This window comes from Pungitius pungitius, chromosome 10 (genome assembly GCF_949316345.1).
Source record: "Pungitius pungitius chromosome 10, fPunPun2.1, whole genome shotgun sequence".
In the NCBI taxonomy this organism is placed as follows: Eukaryota; Metazoa; Chordata; class Actinopteri; order Perciformes; family Gasterosteidae; genus Pungitius; species Pungitius pungitius.
In genome coordinates this window covers 12342041-12363056 of record NC_084909.1, presented here as the reverse complement: position 1 = coordinate 12363056, position 21016 = coordinate 12342041, and the positions used below count along the sequence as shown (strand labels likewise).

Here is a 21016-nt window from a genome sequence, read left to right as displayed (position 1 = left end):
TATGGAGCTCAAAGTACAAATATGTACAAAGATACGATAGGATTTTAATTGATCTTGTCAAATTGTCTTGTGGGGATGAGATCTTCCTCATAATGAGTCGTTTTAAGAAAACAAAAACGTTAGAAATAAATCTTCCTTTATTACCTGGTCTGTTGCCTGAACTTTGATCATGTTTGCATTTGCAACAACATTATAAGGTACATGTTTTAAATAGCAGTGGTAGAAAGTGAAGTATTTACTGTGCTGAAACTCGATTCTTTTAATTTCCTGCTAATTATCTACAGCTCAGGGAGAAATATTCTACTTTTAAAACCACTACATTTATTTCACACCTTCCTTACTGTGAAATGTCTAATAACGAAAAAAAAAATATATATATATAATATTAGATTAGACATTGTAGATTTACTTACAACTTTTGTTCTTCCACTGAGCTCCAACTTTAAATGAAGTACATTTACAATAGTACTTCAACACCGCGACAAAGGAGTGATATCTGTGATCATTCACGCCACTGGGGGGACTCGGGTGCGCCAGTGCCAGATCGGGGTGTGTGCGAGGGCGGGGCCTCGCTGGAGGAAGTGGCTCTCACAGCTCGGACGTGTGTATCTGTTGGACGTGTGCGACTGTAAGCGCGTGGAGCAGCACCTCCGCCGGGGAGAGCGTCGCCAACCACTGAATCGCCCCCCCAAAACGACGAGCAAATCACGAAAAAAAACAACCCCACGCGCGAACTCGACATCGATGGTCGGTTTCCGTCTCGCCCCCTCCACAAGTTGGAGCGGTGCAACTGGTCCAGAAGCGAACACTACCATGCATTCGGACTGCAGGCTGCTATGGGCAGGGTGGTAATGGAGGGCAGGGACCCGCCAGCGGCCGGGGTTCTCCTCCGGTCGATCCTCGTCGTGCTCGCCGCGCAGGGCGGTCGAGCGCAGAAAGGTTGGTGACAACTGAGGCAGCGACATGCGGCCGTGGTGGGTTTTTTAAAGAGTGTGAACTCGGAGGCTTTTTTGACGAGTAGGGGGCGGGGGGTTAAGACTGTGTTTACATCGGTATTGTCCTCCCGACCTTACGAGGCCCCGCTCGGGTGACTGGGGGAGACCGGTGGAGAGAAACCAGGCGAACCGGTTATGGGAGGAACAAAATAAAATAATGATTGCTCGCCTTGGTAGGAGCTCGCTGGAGGAACGTGTGGCGTTATGGGATTTGTTAAAAGTTAAAGAGACAGTATAATACTTGTTTGCCACCCGGGTGAGCTAATAGTTTGTCTTTTTTAATGGAGTCCGAGTGTAAGGTTTAGGGCCACGAGACGACAGCGCATTTAGCCGCTCGGGGCCTCGTTGTTCGTGCCAGGTAGTTACGTTATTTCACTTTACACCCGTGAATTTACGTCGTTTTACCCCACACCGAGTGTTGTTTAGTAGCCTTGGAGAGGTGGTTGGCAGTGAGGGGAGGAGGGGGTTATCTCTGTCAACACGTGGACACATTTAGTCATAACTAAGATTCGCACGGACAGTAGAGTATGGAAGTATCTCCTGGTGTTTTGTGTCATTATATGAATACTCCTCCGAGCTCTGATGCCTAAACACAGTGGGATGGATTGAAGCTGTAATGTTTTTATTTTATTTTTTAATTTGAGGAAAGTAATCAGAACTGCTCGAGTTGAGAGGGAAGCAGCTTTTGTTTTTGTCCTGTTGAACTGGACAGTGTCGCTGAGGGGCTCATAACTCCATGCTCCCAGAACATCCACTTAGCACCCTGAGGCGTGACTGGGTGTTATCTGAGTCCACATCATCCACAGCTCAGATGACACTCAAACAAAACTCATCCTTAACGAGTCCACGGTCCTTTAGTATAATGATCCGCTGGGTCGTCTTTGATTCTTGCTCTTATCTTGAATTTTATGATTCCATCAGTTTAGGTTCCTGCAACATGACCAGATGTTTTTGATATGTTGCCGTAATGTTGCTCTGCAGGGATTTTCTCTGTCGATTAAGTTAACTCAACATCCAGATGTCTCCGACTGTCCCGTTTTCTTTTACTTACCGTCCCTTTTTACCCCAAAATATTCAGTTTGGTCACAAGCCAAAGTAATACTGCAGCTACATTTAAAGAGCTGGAAACCGAATATTTTGCTTTTTTATTTTCAAATTTTTGGAATTGATCAATTGTCCAGATACTTGAGGTATACTACTGACAAATTCTGTTTAATGTCGTACTCACAATTAATTTGAGGTTTCATAACTTGTTTAACGGCTCTGCAAATTGTCAACGGAAGTTGATCCACTAACCATTTATGGATGCATAAAGCTGTACATCTTTGTCATTACATGGCCTAATCCCTTTGTGTGCCAAAGGAGAGTGGGGCTGCTGATTTATTGATGAACAAACATGCGCTGTGAGGTAGATCCTTATCAGCCTGTGCTAGTCAGTAGGAAAATACAAGGAACTGGGGGTAAAAAGACATTTAAAATCTAGGTGGCATGTTTTTCTTATCAGCAAATCCAGTGTAAAAGAAAATAGAATATTCAGTATATAAGAAGAATATTTTCAAGTGTTTGAAATGTATTTAAAAAATACAATCAATAAAATCAAGTCAGTTTGAGGCAAAAGTAGAAAAGCGTTTTGTTGGTGACTAGTTTTACTTGTGGATTCCAGCACCCTTCATGTAGTTTGCAGCAGGAGATTATTTGTGGGGTTCACTCAAAATGAACGATAGTCCATATAATGAAAAATGATTCAACCGACAATCTCACTTTCAAATCCTTGCAGTTAAGAATACACATCTGTCTATTAAAATGCCATTGATTTGAACAGCACTCCTCTTCACTAAATCCATCTGCTTTCTATCAAACTAACTGAATGAGGGCTGAAAGTTGCATTTACAGCCACGAAAAGCAGGCAGAACACCCGCGTTCTGTCCACCTCTCTCTCTTTGAGTATTACGGACAGCGCACGTCAGACACTGTTGTCCTGAAATGACCCATATGTGAGTCACATGGGTTCCAGCCAATGATTTGTTTTGCTGTTTTTTTTTCTGTAGTTATATTCCAAAAAAAGTCTACGAGCGAACAGAAACCTGAGTTCAACAATCAGTCGACAGAAGGCGAGACTTGACCAAACAGATAGCACTTTTAGTCAGTTTTGTGTACTTTATCAGTTGTCTTTTTTTCCCTTGTTCTCTTAAATCTGTGTTTGTGTTGTCCTGCAGGTGATGGCTGTGGCCCCAGTGTGCTTGGCCCCAACAGTGGGACTCTGTCCTCCCTGGGTTACCCGAGGACATATCCCAACAACACGGTGTGCGAGTGGGAGATCAGCGTTCCCCATGGCGACCGGGTCCACTTTCGTTTTGCGGAGCTGGACATTGAAGACGGCAACTGCCAGGTCAACTACCTCCGCCTCTACAACGGTGTCGGGCCTGAGAGGAGCGAGATTGGTGAGAGACAAGCAGACACTCAACACAGTGAAGAAGTGTTTCCATACGTGTCTCAGGAGCTTCTTCTCTCTCTCTCTCAGGGGAACAGTAGAAATTAGGTAAACCAAATTCTCCCTGACCCTGGATACAATAAAAAAATAAAATAGATATATTATTGTGCTACATGAAGAGATGCTTAAATAATTTTAAAATTAGTGAGTTCACCGTGTTGGTTTTTAGGGTATACACCAGGTTGTTTTTCTTTCTTTTTAGCCATGAAGATATTTGATACAGGGCCGAATGGAACCGTTTGCACTATTCTCACTGTGATCCTGCAAACATCAAAGTATTTGTTTGCACAATTATCAAGATATCAAGCTGCTGCAGAAAGCCGGGTTACTCGAGTGTGTGTAATCTTAGTGAAAGCCGGGGGCCACATGATCGAGTCGGACACTTGTCCCCATGCCAGAGTGCCGCAGGGCCTGACTCCAATGACAGTGGCTGCTGATGAACATTAAGCTCAATAGGACCAATACATTTAGTAAGTTTTCCCTTTTGATGCCTTTAGCCACGCTACTTACACTCACCACTATACAAGCGTTCTTCCAGCGCTAACGTCTTTCATCAGATGTTTTTATTTAATTTTTTATGTGTTAAACTGAAATAAGCTTGTTTGACCGAGCCAAATGTCCTCCTGTCCCTTCCGTGTCTCACAGTGAAGTACTGCGGGCTAAATGTGATGGTCAAAGAGCTGATCGAGTCCACTGGAAACCAGGTCACTGTCCAGTTCATGAGTGGGAACCATCAAGCCGGACGTGGGTTCTACCTGTCCTACTCCACCACCAAACACTCCGGTAAGGCTTTTGTAGCAAGCATGTACAAACACTGAGTTTGGTGCATCATAAACGAGGCTGCACCGACAAAAGACGACTGGAGAATCAAAAAAGACTGCAAGTGTAACCGGCCCAAATCCCGACCAACACTTTGCCGAGGAGAGATGCTGATTTGTTGTGCATCGGGCCCCCTGAGTATCTCTAAACCATATTTCAGTAAATACAATGCATTGTATAAAATGCAGTTCTTCTTTTAGTGACAGTGTTGTTTCAGGTGGGGCTGTTTTTGCATGAGTTTGGGGTTCGGACACATTGGAGCTTTACAGCCCTCCGTGTCTAATGCTAAAGCTGTCAAAATTGCACAAAAAAAATCTTTGAATATTCCCTTTAAAAAACACATCTATCTATAGGTATAAACATATTTAACAACATACACAAAAATAAGAAAATGAACTAATGGCCAAGATCACAGACCTCGGTCGCTCGCTCACACGCGCTCTCTCTCTCTGTCATGTGGAAAATCTTCAGATAAACAGATAATTGAAGCCAAAAGAGGAGAACGGTGACTTTCTGTGTTTACAGGAGAGTAATTGTTCTGTTAAAATGCCCCGGTACTACAGATTCCCACAGAAAGACAAGCCCTCAGCGTCCTGTTGGGCATACGTGGTGGGCCTCATTGCTGAAATATTTGTGTCAAACACAATTCGACGTGGGGATATTTAGATGGTTATTCTCAGCCGTGTTGGACGCATAACCATAAGTTTAACTGGCTTGCTTAAGTTTTGAAATAATCATCAGGATCATTCTTTTGGGGGTAAAAATGTCCTGTTTCTGCTGTGAAAAGCCCTGAAGGGTATCGAGTTTCTGTCCGTTGTGCAGTGTGCATGTGTCACAGAAAAACTAGTTATGACACTGTTGGTCCCTCCGTTGCAGATCTAATCACCTGCGTGGACAAAGGGACGGATTTCCCCGAAGCAGAGTTCAGGTAAACAATGTTCAGTTTGTGTCGATATTTGTGCGGTGATCACGCTGGTCAATAACCATTTTGTGTGTGTGTCTTCTTAGTAAATACTGTCCGGCTGGCTGCTTGACTTCCACTGAGGAGATTTCTGGAACTATGCCTAAGGGATATAGAGAGGTGAGTACTTGTGTGTGGGTGTGTTTTTGTTGGGGTTTTTTTCACCTCGTTGTCTCGCTGGCGTCACATGCTCAGGTGAGTCAGGTTGGTCTGGTGCTGTTGGGTCACAGAGTCCTCCCGACTGCCGCCATCAGCTTTCTCCTGCTTTCGTGGCGCTGCCCTGTTGTTGTTTGCTTTTGTTGCCCACTGCTGGTCTGCATGCTTGTCTTTTGGGCCTCTGCTCCAGAGAGCGAGATCTGCACCGATGCACGCACGCACACACACAACGCGTGAGGTCATGGGCGCTGAGTCGCCGGTTGATGACTTCATGCCGGTAGCTCTGGAGGGGTGTTGCTGGCTGATGGGAGGACAGGGAGGAGCAAGTGGGGGGAGGGGGGGGTGCTTCAGGGAGTGAGGTGCCCCACAGGAACAGAGGAGGGGCAGGGTCAGTGGGTGAAAGGGAGGTGAGATAATAGTTTGGCTGAAAATAATAAGCTTCTAATCCAGTCCAGCTGCAAGAGGGCGCTGAGCTCGGCTGAGTGTGTGTGAGACAAAAAGCTGAGGAGAGCGATAGAGACCCTCTTTGTTCACATGCGTATGTTTTCTATATGCACGAATGATTCATTTATGCCTGTGTTTCAGGTGTGTCTTTGTGTGTCAAGGCTGTAATATGATAGTGACTGGAGGCCTGTTCCAGCCCGCCCAGCGCCTGTAGCTTACTTTCTCTATTCTTTTCTTCTAAACTTATATCTGGCGTTACTTACCTTGATCAGCATACTGGTTTCTCTAATTCCACTACCCACATACTATGTGTGTTAGCGCAGTGTCCTCTGTCGGACGCAGGGTGCAGGGAAAGCGCTGTGTTTGTGTTAGTGGTTTAGTATGGCGCTTTTTAGGATGTGCCGTTTGCTTTTTGTTTGTGTGTGTGTGTGTGTGTGTGTGTGTGTGTGTGTGTGTGTGTGTGTGTGTGTGTGTGTGTGTGTGTGTGTGTGTGTGTGTGTGTGTGTGTGTGTGTGTGTGTGTGTGTGTGTGTGTGTGTGTGTGTGTGTGTGTGTGTGTGTGTGTGTGCTGCTTAATCGGTCACCAATGTTTTCCCACAATCGTGTCAGCTGTGAATTCCACTGCGGGTCCACCTCACTCGAGCAGTTGTTGTTGTTGGTGGAGAAGGAACTCACGCCAGGGGTGATTTGGCAGCAGGTTGGGACAGGAATGCAGCCAGCAGTGAATCATTACCATCAGTGACCCTCAGTATCCTCCACACTGAGAGGTGACATAATGCTGACTCATCAGCCTTTTATCTGCAGCGGTCTGATGGTTGAGTGCTCGTTCTTCATGCTCACACTGTAAGGCAGGAAGTATTGCTTGCCTTCTAGGAACTGCATCTTCACCAAAGACCAGAGGTTGTTGTGTGAACCGCTCAGGGTAGAGCATGATGTCTGTCATGTAGGCAATATCAGTGTGCTTATTGTGTGACATGCGTTGCTTTTCAATTTAAAGGTCTTGCCATTGGCAATATATACTTACATTTATATTTCTGTCCCAGTCAGAACATCTGTTCTAAAGAGAGATGAATCTAATTGAGTTTGTTGATCATGAGGCCAACCCTGATTTCTGTAAGGAGTAGTATGCAAAAACGCTTGAGTTGGATGAAAAATACTTCTGCAAAGCGGGAACAAGGACAAATTCATGACCTAAAATATAATAAAAACAAAGAATTGGTGAATTGTAATTTTCCAGATCGTCTCAGTTCATCAGTCGCGCTGGTTTAGTCTTTAGGCTTTTAGTCAGTCGTCCCAGAAACGGAATGGCGCATGACCAGCTTGTCTTCATTCCGTCTCTATCTCTCCTCTACCCCATGCAGTCCTCGCCTGTGTGTGTGGCCGCCGTCCATGCAGGTGTGGTGTCCAACGCCGAGGGAGGGAGGATAGACGTGGTCAGCAGCAAAGGAATCCCTCACTATGAGGCCATGCTGGCCAACAATGTCACTTCCACCGGGTGAGGCGGAAGGAAACGCTGTGAACAAAATAAAACTATGCAAGACATGGTTTAAATTTGGATTGTTAAAAAACAACTTAAGGAGGAAGCGTGCTATAACTGCTCCTGTTTAATTACGTTATCAGGGTCAGAGAAGTCTTAGATGTACTTATCGATGTGTTTTAATCCTGCACTTCTTTCCTCAGAGGAACTTTGTCCAACAGCCTATTCACCTTTAAGACACACGGTTAGTTTTCTTATTTGTGCCTTCATGAGTGACCTCATGAGTCAGCATTTGTTGTTTTTGAATTGAGTGTAAATGTTGGTCAATTAGTGTGCATGGGAGTGTGTACATATATATTATATATATATATATATATATATATATATATATATAATCTGTATCTCTCTCTCTCTCTCTCTCTGCTTGCAGGCTGCTATGGAAGGCTTGGTTTAGAGTCCAGTGGTGTTGCGGACACCCAGCTGTCCGCTTCCTCTGTGTGGGAGTGGAACAACATCGTTGGTGAGGACAGTGTGTGGGCGCCATCAGGAGCCCGGCTTAACAAGGCGGGGCTGCCTTGGGCATCTTCTGAGATCAACTCGCAGCAGTGGCTGCAGGTTGATCTCAAGAGGGAGAAGAGGATCACAGGTATACACGCAACTACACACCATCATGTAAAAACAAAAATTAATGTCCTTGTTGTAATGACTCCATGCTAAAAAAACATGTTTAATATGAACCCCCCTGTCCTCCTGTGGAGGATTTTAGTCATGTACATTCATTAAAAAATTCCTCAGGAGTTTGGTGATCACCTGACTTTTCTCTAGCGCCACCAGCTGGTTATTTGTGGTTCTATGTGCAATGTCTGACAACTATGGAATCAGGATGAACAAGGATTCCTCGCCTCCCCTGACTTCTTATCACCAGGATCTCGATTTGTCCAATACAAAATATTTCCCGTCTTATCGTCCTCTCATTTAGGTATCGCCACCACCGGCTCCACCCTAAGAGAATACCAGTACTATGTTTCAGCATACCGGGTCCTGTACAGTAACAATGGCCAGCAGTGGTTCATCTACAGGGAAGCAAATTCTTCCCAAGACAAGGTAATACAATCACCAAATCAATAAACCCTGCTTGCTATCTATAATGTCATGGCTTTTAGGTTTCCTCCTCCTCTAAATTAGTGCAAATGGACAAAAATGTCACTTTAGAAGACCGCGGGGGCCACAGACTTGGACTAGTTTCCATAGCAACTGGAATAGACAAAGAGATGTTTGTGGAAGGAAGTGAGAGCCGTCCGTGGTTTAAGTTAAGTGCTGTGATAGACAAGCCGGGACACTTGGGCATTAATAATGAATGGATATGGATTTTGGGGCGGCGGTTCTCACAGGCTCTATGCATGTATGTGCGAGCACACATGTGCCTCGATAGTCCAGAGTACGACAATACTGTGAAATGGATATGGGTGAACGGCACATTCTAAATAGCAGTGAATTTTCTGTTAAAGACGTGTGTGATTTATGGTCTCGCCTGTCTTGCTTTTAAACCTGGAAAGAGATGCACGCCCCCCAAAAAAAGCCTCCCCATTTCTGGGCTAAAGGTGAAATGTGCGTACTTCAAAAGATGAAGTGAATAATGTGGACTGCCCTGCTGCCACGTCACAGGTTTTTGGATGTGCAGCCTTGGGACGTACATCACAGGGCATTTTAAATTATTTAGTATTTAGATTGCTGCATGTACATGTAAATATTAGCTACAGGAAACTGCTGAGAAGGAACATTGTTTTTGGCTATTAAGGGCAATACTGGATCACTCTGCGCATGTAATCAAAGTCATTGTCTAGAGGGAAGTTGTTGGCCTTCTGGCACAAGAGTTGCTCTGCTGAACTTGTATTCTTTCTACCAATATAAGTTTGGTTTAAATCTATGGCATTAATAAGAGTTTGTTCACATTTATTGGTAGATTTTTCAAGGCAACATAAATTACCAGCAAGAGGTGAGAAATAACTTCATCCCCCCAATCGAGGCCCGGTTTGTGAGGATAAATCCAACGCTGTGGCACCAACGAATCGCGCTCAAGTTGGAGCTGCTCGGCTGCCAAAACCCAAACGCAGGTCGGTGGGAGGTCGTCAATTCGCACAGACGCCAAAAAGACGCACATGCTCCTGCTCAATTCTAAACTCTGTTGCGGACAGGAAGGGGTAAAGCAGATCCAAGGTCGAGGGGGTCTTCCCCCTCCCACCATACTCCACCTCCCGCCGGTACAAAACGCCCCCCCCACCTTGACGGAACCACACACACCCCGGACATTAGAAATACCACTATGCCTCCTCACACTGGCAAAGGTGTGTCTCAGTTTTGATAAAACAATTTTTTTTAAAGAAATCAAGGCGCTACTTTGATCACAAGTGGGTATTCTGCTGTTTGCTCTTGTGTTTTTGGCTCTCAGATGTGGCCCTGGCAGCAGTTCTGTTGCCCGTGTTGGTCATGGTTCTGACTGCCCTCATCCTGATAGTGGTGTGTGCTTGGCACTGGAAGAACAGGTGTGTGTTCTCACCATCACACAAATAGAAGAGAAAAAAAAATCAATTTGATAGCTTTAGTCTCACTTTATTTTTCTATGTCTTGTCAGGAAAAAGAGCTCTGAAGGAACGTATGATCTCCCTCACTGGGACCGCACAGGTATGTAATCTGTCTCACGGCACAAGCGGACCCGTCTCTGTCTGCGCCACTCACTCTGCGCCGCACTCTGCTCCCGCTGCAGACTGGTGGAAAAGCATGAAGCAGCTGCTGCCCTCTAGGATGGTGGAGACTGAAGACGCGGTTCGCTACAGCAGCAGTAGTGAGGTGGGCCGACTCACAGTGGGAGGTGCTGCACCCAGACTGCATGCTGAACCTGCAGGTAAACGTCTGCTGGTCATAGTGATTCACTTTGAACCCTGTGGGATTTTTGTTTGCAAAATGCAGATTTTTTTTTTTTTTAGAAATTTACCAGGAGTTTGGAGAGTTCTCTCCCTTGCAAAATCTTTATTTTGAATTTTGTACGAGCTTTTCATATTCTTCCCCTCTTTTATTGTGTCAATGCCTCCCTTTTTAGAATGTCACAGGAGGCCTTACAGAATGGCCTAACCATCAAGGGGTGATGCAGCAGTTTTTAAATAACTTGACATGATTTGTCATTTCGGTCCTTTCTCATAAAACACTTTGCACAACACTGATCACGGAATACCAGACCAATAGTTTGTGGCTGATGGGACCCCCGTGTGCCACGCTGTGCTTTCAGAATATGCTCAGCCCCTGGTGAGCGGCGTTACGACGCTGGGGGCCCGGTCGACCTTTAAGCCGGATGAGGGGCCCGACCCGGGGTACTCTGACCCCAACCTGTACGATGCCCCCATCTCACCAGACGTGTACCACGCCTATGCTGAGCCCCTGCCCGCCTCGGGATCAGAGTACGCCACACCCATAGTGGTCGACATGGGTTGCCACCCGTCCTCTCTGAACCAGCCCCCAGCAGCGTGCGCTTTCATAGGTGCGGGGCCGGTGTCCCTGCTCCCGCGCACAGACAGCAGCCAGGCAGGGCCGTCGGACTACGACACGCCCAAAACATCCACGGGACAGGTCATGCCCACCGAGGATCTGACCTATCAGGTACCTCAGGGTAGCACTCAGAAGCCAATGGGCAAGAGCTGAAGAGCCTGGATGCAAATGGATTTAATCTGCCCCATCCCCCTCTGACTTACAACGCAACAGACAGAAGTAGAGAGTTGTTGGCGATGGAGGAGAATCTGTGAGCTGGAGTCTTGAATGAACACTACCGTAGCTCTAGATTCAGCTGGAGTTGTCTGTATTGCCTAGATTTTTCTTTCTGCATGGTCACAATCTGCTCGCGTAGCTCCATAACAGTCCTATCACTGAAACCACACAGATGAATGTGTTTTTGCCGGCGCGAGAGGGAAAGCCGACTACTGTTTGATAAAGACTTTGTCCCTGTTCTGTGATCCTAAGTAGTTGTTGCATTGTGTGAAACTGTGATCTCCATTGTTCTTCTGTTACATGCGGAACCAACTGAAATGTACCCGATGGGTGATAGCCATCACATCTAAAGGGTTCTTAGTGAATGAACGGTATGTTGCATTCAGGGCCCCTCGATCCACAGGAAAGGATTCCTCTTAGAGTTGTTTTTATCCATTTCCATGGTACGTCTTTGTCTTACTTTGTTTTAAAAAGCATGACTTGAAATGTTTATTGTACTATCTCCCTGATCCCCTTACTACAACTCTCAGATAATCCACTGATTATTTTTTATTTCACAACCTGCTGAGAAATAGCCCACCAGTACTGACACTGACTACAGAGTAGGTTTAGAAAAACAATACTAATATAATTTACCTTGTCAGAGAAGTTGTATGTTAACTTGAAAAAGGTAATCAGGAAGATTCATTCAATGGGATTCTCAAAGTGAAGATACTGTCACATGAAAGACCAAATGTTGCCCTTTCCTGTGTACATGCAACATTTGTTCTCGGCAGGACCACCTTTCACCATTGTGCCAATAGAGCAAGTTTAGCCAAATGAACCCGTAAAGCAGTCTTAATGTGGGAAGATTTTAAAGGCCTAGTTAGTAGGGCTGCACAGAGAAGTTAATCTGTTACGGCTGATCATTTTAGTTCTGTATGTTTGTCTGGAATGTTTCCACTTTTTGTTTGTGATTGTGTTGACATGTTCTTCCTCATCTGTATGTGTGGTAAATATGTGTTGTGCTTTTGGTTGTATAGGAAGTTTTTTCAGTAATTGTCTGTAGCACCAGTTAGACTGCATTCCTCTCCACCCGTGGTACCAATCTGACCAAACACTCTGTGGCAGGGGTGCAGATGGGACAGCTGCTTCATAAACTACAGAATAGCAACCTCTCCTGGTGGGAGGGGAATGATATTCACACAGCTGTGCCAGCAATCATGCTTTGATTGTCATCAATAACCAAGGTCATGTACATACAGAGTTGAGGTGCTCACTGGTCAGAGTATTATGTGGCTCTCACTGATTGTACACAGAAATAAAGAGTTTTAAAAGGAATATTTTTTCATAGCAACTAAGTACAATACGCCAGACATACTAGTAGTTTATCTGACAATGGATCAAAGGCATAAAATACAATAACCCCTCAGTAAATTAATAAATATCAGACATTGACAGTGCATCACCAAAACGGAATGTATTTAAAACGATGCAAAAGTTTAGAGAAATCTCACAATAAAATCCCTGATGTGTCTGGACATTGCTGGGATGGTAATGTCCAGACATAAAACACAATTCTAAATTTATTTTTCATCCCGTTCTCCTTAACCATCATTTGCTTGCATCAAAGTACATCTCAACGAATTGTCTCTCAGCCTTCATTCCTGCATCTTCCTCTCGTTCTTCCCAAACTTGAACCACACCACCGTGAGGACGACGGCCACAAGGAGGATCAGGCAGCTGGTTACGAGGTAGGCCACCGGCAGGAAGTGATTCTGTCCTCCGAACCAGGTCAGCGTGGTCAGCACCACTTCCTTTCTGCCTCGGAAGTACTGCACAGGGAAGTCTGGAAAGCACGAGGTCAAGGCCCAAAACGGGCGATCGGAGAGAGAAGCCTAAAATAGTCACTGTGTGGTCAACAAGGTAACACCTTCTCTCATCAAAAGACAGGCGGTGAAGGATACTGTAGGACACGTTAAGTCTGTAGTTCCCTGCAGGCAGACCCTTGGTGAAGGTCTTGTCGCCTCGGTGCAAGACCCCGTAGAGCTTCTTGAAGTTGGGGAAGGCCGCCTCTCTCATCCACACTATCAGGTCGTCGTTGATGAAGCCGTTGTTGTTTGGGCTGTGGGTGTCGAGCTCGTACACGGGTTTGTGCCAGTACGGCGGCTGCGCAGTACCTGTGGGGTCATTGCATCAGACATGACAAATTACGTATCATTTCCCCCCCACACACTTACCTTCAAACACTTGAGCTAACGGCATGCTGCCGTTCGCCGGGTTGCGGTACTTGATGTTTTTGTCAGTGTACCAGCTGATGCCCGTCCGTAACAGAGGGACCACGGAGCCGCTGGTGCCCAGATAGTGCAGCGTGAAGGAGTCTAGGAGGAGGTCAGGGGAGAGGTTAGGGGAGAGGAAGCGAAGGGTGGATGCATGTTGTGATTGAGTTTACCGTTGAAGATGCTGTTGGCCACAGCACCGCAGGGGGCAATGGGGAGGCCATCTTGGTTCGTTTCGAACGGCGTGCAGTATGTGCTTGGGTTCTAGTAAGGGAACATGTATCCAAGCAGTGATGTACTGTACTTCAGCACATATTGGTGGATTGTATTATACAATTGTTTCTTTCTAAGCATTACTTCAAATAGAATATGTTGCATGTAAAATCTCAATATATTTTTATATATTACAACATCCATTAGTACATAAAGTTAAGATTAACGCCATCTCCACCACTTCCTTATTAAAGATTGTTAACACACGGTCTTTAACTGAAGTAAAACACCAGATGCGTCTAGCTATCTGGGGGACAATCATTTATCCATTTCCTCCCCTTGTCTTTTCAGTATTTTATGTCAAAACATAATACAATGTTATTGTAATAAATTAGCACAGATTATTGAGTGAGTACCTTCAATTTATTCTTTCTTCCAACCATCTGTCCATCATCTCTGGAGTCCATGTATCTGCGGAGGTTCTGATGGAAGTTCTGGAGGCCATAGTAGAAGAAGACATCTCCCTGGTACGGCAGAAGAAGTGTGCTTGTTGACTTTCAGCCTAACGGCATGCAAAAGACATAATAATGCAGGAGCACATGGAATAATTTTAACTACGGTTCTCATACACCTTTTGACCCCACTTGAGTAACTTGAACGTTGAGATTTGTTTGTCAGTTAAGGGATAATTACCTTGAATGTCTCCTCAATTTGAAACTCCAGCGTGCATTTACAAGTATCTGCTGCTTTGCTCAAATTTTTCCGCATTTCAAAACAAGTTATACATGTCCCAGCATCTGTGTAGTCCAGCTGAAAAGACAAGCGAGAAACAAAAAAAGTTGTCAATGGCAAATAAATTTAACTCAAAATAACCTTGGACCTTCCCTCACCCAGTCACTCCCTTTTTTAATTGCCCACGAGAAGTTTATAGTCTCTGCGTCTCACATGTACGTACGCATTTTAAAACACATTTCCACATAATACTGACTTACTAAAAAAAAAAGAGTACTGTTCAGAAAGGCCTCCTCACTCACCTTTAGTTCCTGTGTGTCCTGCACAGTTAGCAGCAGCCACACGCCGAGGAACATGCACAACAGAGCCATGAAGTAGAAGAAGGGCAGCACGGTGTTAGCCGTTAGCATGGGAGACCAGGCAGGGAGCCGCTGCTGTTTGAAAGCAGAGTTGTCTGGCCTCCGAGCCAAGGGCCCACACTTGTCCTTCACTTTTCCCATGAAAGGAACCTCAGGCAGCTGGAGATCCAAGAAGTGTGTCAGAGATGGCTCTGCTCAATCTTCTCTTCCTGTTCTTTAGCTGAGCGTTGTCAGTCTGCTTGCAAAAATGGTTTCCCAGCAGGCTTTGCGGGGGCGGGGGTGACTGTCATTGCCTGTTACTTATTAACCACAATGCCTCACTACCGCTTTGTTTTCTCCTACTTCCATAACCTGTTCATTCTGGTCCAACACCCCAAACTGCTTTAAATGCTTCATCAAAAGACTTATGATGAATGGGACTCCCTCGTCGGCAAGTCTGATGACCTCATACTCTCAAGAAGGACTTCCTTGTCAAATTAAACAAACAAAAAAGATGCTGGTTTCTCGGACTCTGTTTATTCAATCCATCGTGTTGGACAACAAGGGCGAACAAACACCACCACACATTTGACTCTGAAAATAGCAAAAAGGTACAGAACACATTTTACACTGACACGAAAGAGAACAAACAGGATGAGGCGCCTCAGCTTGTTGTGAGGAACATTGAATTGTAGCTTTGAATCATCAGCACACAGCAGGTCAACAACGGCCAGTTAAAATAGTCCAATTTTGACTTTGTCTTCTTTGCAACGCTTCAGGATACCGCCCTCCAGCAGCTTCATTAAGTCCAGTTTGATCTGAAATAGACACGTACGAGATATCAGATTGATCAAAAACACTCCGCTTGAATAACAATCTGCATCAGATACGGTTTTTGACGCCCCCCCCCAAAATCATCTTAGCCACTTCCTTATTGACACGTTATAAGAGTTCATAGCCTCGGGATATAGCTGAACCAAAAGTTACTCATGATGCAAAGTGATTTAAGATATTTAGTATTCATACTGCATGATTTGATGATTCATTTATTGGTACACATTGATGTGGCAGCTGCAGTGCAGTGCAGCTGTATACCGCAAGCTGGCTTAACTTTATAGTTTGCATTGACAATCTGAACCTGCAGAATAATTTAGAATTTAAGCAGATGAATAAATGTAATGAGATAAAAAGTACAATATCTGCATTGAAAATGTAGTGGAGAAAGAAAGCGTGTGACTGTATACACTTCATAACCAGCATGCTTATTGTCTCTTTGGTCCAGCAGGGGGCAGTAGCTCACCTCAGGAACGTCCACCATCCTTCTGAGCTTTTGGTCCCTCCAGTTCCAGTCCAGGACCACGTACTTCAACGCATGCAGGCTCAAACCCTCTAAAAAACAGAGTTTGCACGGGTCAACTTTGAAGCTCCCGGAGGTCTGATCAGTCACAAGACCTGGGGGGCCAACACTTACCCTTCTCAACAAGAGCGCTCATCCTGCCGGGTGTCCCTACTCCTATGTGGGTGGTGCCCTTTTGGAGCAGCTTCACCTGCTCCTCTATCTGTGTGCGCAGAAAGAAACCGGCCATTCTCGTCACTCTACACACACGGCCCATATCATCATCATCATCATCACAACCCATCAGATTTGCTACCTTGATGTGTTTAGCAAAAAGTTTCACTGCTTTAGCTTCGCCCTTGAACGCCGTCATCTGCCTAGAAATAACGTGGCACAAAGAAATCGTATGAATAACATTTAGATGGTTTCAAAAAGAAGGAATCAAACTCACGCCACATGGCATGGTATCGCTTACTTGATGAGCTTGATGGCTCGAATGGCGGAGCTACAGACAACTAGCAGAACCAAGGCCCTCTTCTCAGTGTGCTGCTTTTGAATCTTCGACCACTTGGGGCAAACTGAAAATAAATAAAAGTAAAACAAAGTTAGATGCTCTCTTAAAAGTGAGACATTTTTAGTTTGGAACACCACGCACCTTGTTTGAGATACGAGGAGACTGTGTGCGTCAAGTCATTACTGGACAGGAAGCTGGAGTCTGCAGGTGTGAGAGGGCAGAGGGTGACCTCAATGGAGCGGCAGTATTGACCTGATTTCCCCGTGACAGTGGACTTGCCCCGACTCACCCAGCAGTTTGAGCTCCTCCTGCTCGATTACAGAGAGCTTGTCTGAGAAGTGCTGCGTAAGCAGGTTCTGCAGGTCTGCTGGAGAGCCCGGTTTTGGCTCCAAAGAGGACAGCACATCTGTAATAGTCTTCTTCTGATAAAGGAAGCACAGCAGTGTACAGTAATATTCACAGACTAGTTACAGTTGTCCCTCTTAAAAAGAGCTGACACGACACTCACCTTCCTCTTTCTTTTGGATTTTGTTGACTTTTCATCCTCAGCAGCTTTCTTCTGTGGGGTAATACACAAAGAACCAACATGAGGATAATTTTGCATGATCTTCAGCGGTTAAGTCTGAGTTCATTACAATGTGGGAAACTTTTTATTTATTGTGTTATTTATTTATTTTTAATCAGGTTATTTCTTCCCTGATGGTTCTGGTTCTAAAACACACAGTCCAATACGACACTATTCATTCTATACATGACCTATTCCGAATAGTAGAAAACACAAGCTTGTGCTCAGTGAGCTAGAAGAGTATTATATATATATATATATATATATAATACTCAATTGGCAGCTTGTGCAGAACATAATACCTGTTCAATCTCTTTCTTCTTCTTGGCTTTAACGGTTGCCTCAGTTACACACTTCCTCTTCTCTGGCTTTTTCTTTTTGTTGTCCTTCTCTTGCAGCTGTTTCAGTGGTTGTGTGTCCTCCTCGGCCGCAAACGCATCTGAAAAGGGGGAGACGTTTCCTCATTACAGGTCTGAGCGGGGGCGGATGGTGAATAGGGGCGATTTGGGCAATGCCCCACCAACTGGGAGAAGGGGGGGGGGGGGTTCAACAAATTCTATCACAGCAAAAGTAGTTTTCAGTGTTCTAGACATTATCTGTCATTGTCCAATCAGATTCGTCAGATTCGGGTCACGTTTCAAATGGTCGCGCGCGCCCGCCCCGAGTCCAGCCTCTCTCAGGGCCAATTCATTGACGTGGCAAATTGCCCAAACATTCTCAAACTTTTTTTCCCCAAAAATCGAGCCTTCAATGCATTTTCAATGGGGATTTGGGGCTCACACTTACGTGCTTGCGTCATACGTAACTGAGCAAAGCACACTTTTTTTTTGGTCAATGTACACACAGAAACAGACAACATTGTAGCAGAGTTTACTGGTGGGAGTGTGCACATGTCTGCAGGCGCATCGAGGCCGAAACGCCAGAGCACAATACAGAAATGACATAAGAAATACCACGAGGCTGTTTCGTCTGCTTCATGAGATACCACAGTTCAATGACTTCTGTTTTCATCTGCTGCTACATACAACTAGATTGAAACAAAATTAACTCAAAAAATCAATATGATGGTAGCTTAAACACTGGCATGGATACGGGTCTATAGACTTATAGAATCGGTTTCCATGGTTTTACCCACGCAAACCCTCGCCTCCTAATGATACTGTTAATGATACTTACATTTCAGTCACTCCAGAAAATAAACTGTCCTTTGAGAGAACAATCACGCAGCAGACCTCAATCAGAACGTTTAAGTACCTGCAGTATCATACACTCATCTGTAAATGTGTTTTTGTGAGGTTTCAAAAATAAAGCTCTCGAGGAAAGTGTACCCATTAAAATATATTCATAATTTATAATGTTTGTACAATATTCAAGTTCATAGTTTGATATTTATATTGTAGTTGAAAACAGCAGTTAGAAATTCATAGTAAAGTTAATAAAAAGTAAAAAGTTCATAGAATTAACATTGATGGAGAAGGTCAGACTATTTCCTTCAGAAAGACCCTTGGTTAGCTAGCTCATTTAAAATATCTTAAACTTAAACTTTTTTGACCCTGCCTCTTAAAAGAATTGGAATCGAGAATCACTGGGAACCGGAATCTAAACAAGGAATCGGAATCGTTCAAATTCAAACGATACCCAACCCGGAACAACTCTGACCCTCTGGCACCACAAACATGAGGGTTCTTTCAAAATACCGTAAACAGTCGATAAATGCAAGGATTCACTGTGTTGCCCTTCCTGAGAGGGCTTTTTTAAATACTTTTATTTTTCTTTGTGGCGATCAGTCTCCATTTTCTTCAAGTGCTTTAAGTTGTAGTGGTGACTATTTAAATGACATTTTGTAGAAGTTGCCAAAAACCGAGAAGCACCAAACAAGGTATTATATCATTAAGCCCTGAGGCAACATACCTGCTGGGACTCACTGGTGGGGCTGTGGCCAGAGGTGCAACACAAGTTTTGACCCATTAAGAAAAAGGCAACGAAGAGGATGAGTGAGGATGTTTGTCCCTGAATGTTTTAACACAACCTCAAGAATTAGGTGGGAAAACAAACAATATAAGTGCTAGATGCAGGCTAATATGCAGGCTAGTTTTTTGTCAATTTGGGTGTTTAAAGGATCTACGTGTACATCTACAAGTACATTGCTGCCACGAGGGCACACAACTCGAAGAGTTTTATTTAGTTTTTGGAAAATATTGTACATTTAAACTGAGGCGATTGCCTGCCTGGAGCTCTGCTTCCTTTTGAGTTTGTTACTCTCACTGTAGCAGGTCTTTTAATTATATTATTCAATAACCACACCCCTTCTCCACATCATCCCTCACACCAAGAAGTCATCTGTCCATCTGTACACTCCTCCAGCTGAAAGATCATTCCCACTTTTGATGAGTCCAAGCGATCACTTCCAACTCTCTTGCTCTGCCAGAACTCAACCTTTTCTCTCTCTCAATGAAGGATACACTTGTGCCAAAGAAAAGGGAAACCCAAGGACAAAGGGATGAAGGCTGAATTAATCACAGAGGACGACTTAAATAAATTGAAGATCAATGGATTACAAACAACGAAGTCCAGGCCTACCTATGACCAGTAGGCCTGCAGCAGGTAAGTGTGCATGGTGGTGATATTCACGGGTCGGGGTCGTGTTTTGGGGGGGCATGTGTGGTATCAGCTGGGAGTTTAAAAGGGAAAAGGAGATTGTAACCCATTATCAAATATCAGCTGGGTAAAAATGTCCAGAAGAAATCTGGCAAACAGTTCCACTTTCTACAAAACTTTTGGCATTGAGAAGTTAGCGGTTATAGAACATTTGCTTTGGTTTTCTTTATCTTTGTAAGTCCTGTCAAAGACAACATGTCCCTGGAGCCTTCTGAATTCATGAGAGCCTGGGGGCCCAACGTACCTAAAGTCTTCCTATCGGTTTTTAATTAGCACCTGACATATTAAAGCCTGGAAATGGATGGCGAGAGGCACGTTACCGCCGATTAATCGCGTGCAACTGGCACCTTTTAATGACAACCAAACTGGGCTGATGGTAATGTGCCTACCTGATCAATAATAAGAGTTTGAAATGAGACACACGAGTGAACGATGCACTTCTATTCATCAGTGCTGCAGTGAATTTGCCATGCATACATGACAATAAAAGGTGTGAAAAATCAAAAGGAAGGTTTGGGCTGCCACAGGCGTCTGAACAGTTTCACTTCTCTCAGAAGGGTCAACACCATTTTCCAAAATGTATTCCTTCATTCAGAATTGACAGTGGCACCAACAGAACAGTGTTTGTCCAACTTCTGCCACGGACAGTTAGTGGGTTAATGTGAAGGAATCTGCTGCGCTGGAAAAGTCAACTCAAAGAATGTTCCATGAATCAATTTGTTGATCTGATCGACCGATCTGGAACACCTTCTTCACAAGGGAATCGCACAAAAGCCACACTTTAAACGTTGGGTTTACCAGATATGTTCATAGTTTCTTGGAAATAAATTGTTCAGCGTGAAAAACCATTACCAAATGACAACTTTGAGAAGGCATTATTATGCTGTAAACTTAAAAAGGATATGTACAATTTTAGGTTTCTTTTTTATTTGTCATCCCGCTTTATAATGATAGCAATGGACTGTTGAGGTTTGTGGTAGTAAAATAAGACTGAAGAGGAAAAACAATTATTTTTAATTTCTTATTGTGGAATTCTGCATTTAGACTGATTTTAAAGCAAAACCTAGGCAACTATAAAATTCAATAGGCGATCAAATGACAATTAAGGAATTCTTACACTTGCTTGTAAAGAAACAATAAATGAATATATTGGGTGAGTGAATGAGAGCGGCTAACTAATCTGTATGCTGGATAAATAAAACGGCACAGTTGAAGTGTGATGATGTTACAGCTCAGCTGACCTTGAATCAATGCAAGGCAACGGCTGCGCAGAGGGGCTCAGTGTAGGGAAGTCGATCAACACT

The 21016-nt window shown here is 44.3% G+C and overlaps 3 protein-coding genes across 4 annotated transcripts in view; 1 reads left to right on the top strand and 2 right to left on the bottom strand.

Annotated features, from left to right (window-relative positions):
- The first annotated feature begins 544 nt into the window (after nucleotides 1–544).
- On the top strand, nucleotides 545–12418 carry dcbld2 (discoidin, CUB and LCCL domain containing 2). Of its 2 annotated transcripts, XM_037487970.2 has the most exons (15): nucleotides 545–939; nucleotides 3212–3436; nucleotides 4132–4269; nucleotides 5182–5233; nucleotides 5314–5386; nucleotides 7227–7360; nucleotides 7546–7586; nucleotides 7773–7988; nucleotides 8322–8446; nucleotides 9306–9456; nucleotides 9538–9687; nucleotides 9792–9885; nucleotides 9975–10024; nucleotides 10107–10244; nucleotides 10626–12418. In XM_037487970.2, exons 1-15 carry the CDS (start codon nucleotides 837–839, stop codon nucleotides 11033–11035), a joined length of 2100 nt encoding a protein of 699 aa, XP_037343867.2. In that variant the 5' UTR covers nucleotides 545–836; the 3' UTR covers nucleotides 11036–12418. The 2 variants fall into 2 exon arrangements, with proteins under 2 accessions (XP_037343867.2, XP_037343868.2); XM_037487971.2 differs by lacking the exons at nucleotides 545–939; nucleotides 3212–3436 and adding an exon at nucleotides 3480–3956.
- Nucleotides 12419–12498: 80 nt separating this feature from the next.
- Nucleotides 12499–14924, bottom strand: tmem30c (transmembrane protein 30C). Its single transcript, XM_037487972.2, has 7 exons — nucleotides 14604–14924; nucleotides 14263–14379; nucleotides 13986–14093; nucleotides 13530–13620; nucleotides 13318–13458; nucleotides 13045–13257; nucleotides 12499–12926 (listed from the first exon to the last, which is right to left on the bottom strand). The coding sequence occupies exons 1-7, from the start codon at nucleotides 14799–14801 to the stop codon at nucleotides 12739–12741; spliced, it is 1056 nt and encodes a 351-aa protein (XP_037343869.1). The 5' UTR covers nucleotides 14802–14924; the 3' UTR covers nucleotides 12499–12738.
- Nucleotides 14925–15148: 224 nt separating this feature from the next.
- The window catches only part of cmss1 (cms1 ribosomal small subunit homolog), a 28351-nt gene continuing 22483 nt past the window's right edge, over nucleotides 15149–21016 (bottom strand). Inside the window, exons 2-10 of the mRNA XM_037487973.2 lie at nucleotides 17357–17493; nucleotides 16998–17048; nucleotides 16779–16911; nucleotides 16631–16690; nucleotides 16451–16553; nucleotides 16292–16352; nucleotides 16111–16198; nucleotides 15940–16028; nucleotides 15149–15457 (exon numbers count right to left, since the gene is read on the bottom strand). Of these exons, the coding sequence (XP_037343870.1) occupies nucleotides 15374–15457; nucleotides 15940–16028; nucleotides 16111–16198; nucleotides 16292–16352; nucleotides 16451–16553; nucleotides 16631–16690; nucleotides 16779–16911; nucleotides 16998–17048; nucleotides 17357–17493 (806 nt within the window). The 3' untranslated portion in view covers nucleotides 15149–15373. The remainder of the gene's footprint in view (nucleotides 15458–15939; nucleotides 16029–16110; nucleotides 16199–16291; nucleotides 16353–16450; nucleotides 16554–16630; nucleotides 16691–16778; nucleotides 16912–16997; nucleotides 17049–17356; nucleotides 17494–21016) is intronic.

What these genes read in the sequence shown, in the direction of transcription:
- dcbld2 (XM_037487970.2), top strand. Translation starts at nt 837, where the DNA reads ATGGGCAGGGTGGTAATGGAGGGCAGGGACCCGCCAGCGGCCGGGGTT. An exon ending in GCCTCCTCACACTGGCAAAG is followed by an intron (nt 9,688 to 9,791) that starts GTGTGTCTCAGT and finishes TTTGGCTCTCAG; the next exon opens with ATGTGGCCCTGGCAGCAGTT. An exon ending in GCTTGGCACTGGAAGAACAG is followed by an intron (nt 9,886 to 9,974) that starts GTGTGTGTTCTC and finishes ATGTCTTGTCAG; the next exon opens with GAAAAAGAGCTCTGAAGGAA.
- tmem30c (XM_037487972.2), bottom strand. Translation starts at nt 14,801, where the DNA reads ATGGGAAAAGTGAAGGACAAGTGTGGGCCCTTGGCTCGGAGGCCAGAC. An exon ending in GGCCAACAGCATCTTCAACG is followed by an intron (nt 13,459 to 13,529) that starts GTAAACTCAATC and finishes ACCTCCTCCTAG; the next exon opens with ACTCCTTCACGCTGCACTAT. An exon ending in CAGACTTAACGTGTCCTACA is followed by an intron (nt 12,927 to 13,044) that starts GTATCCTTCACC and finishes CGTGCTTTCCAG; the next exon opens with ACTTCCCTGTGCAGTACTTC.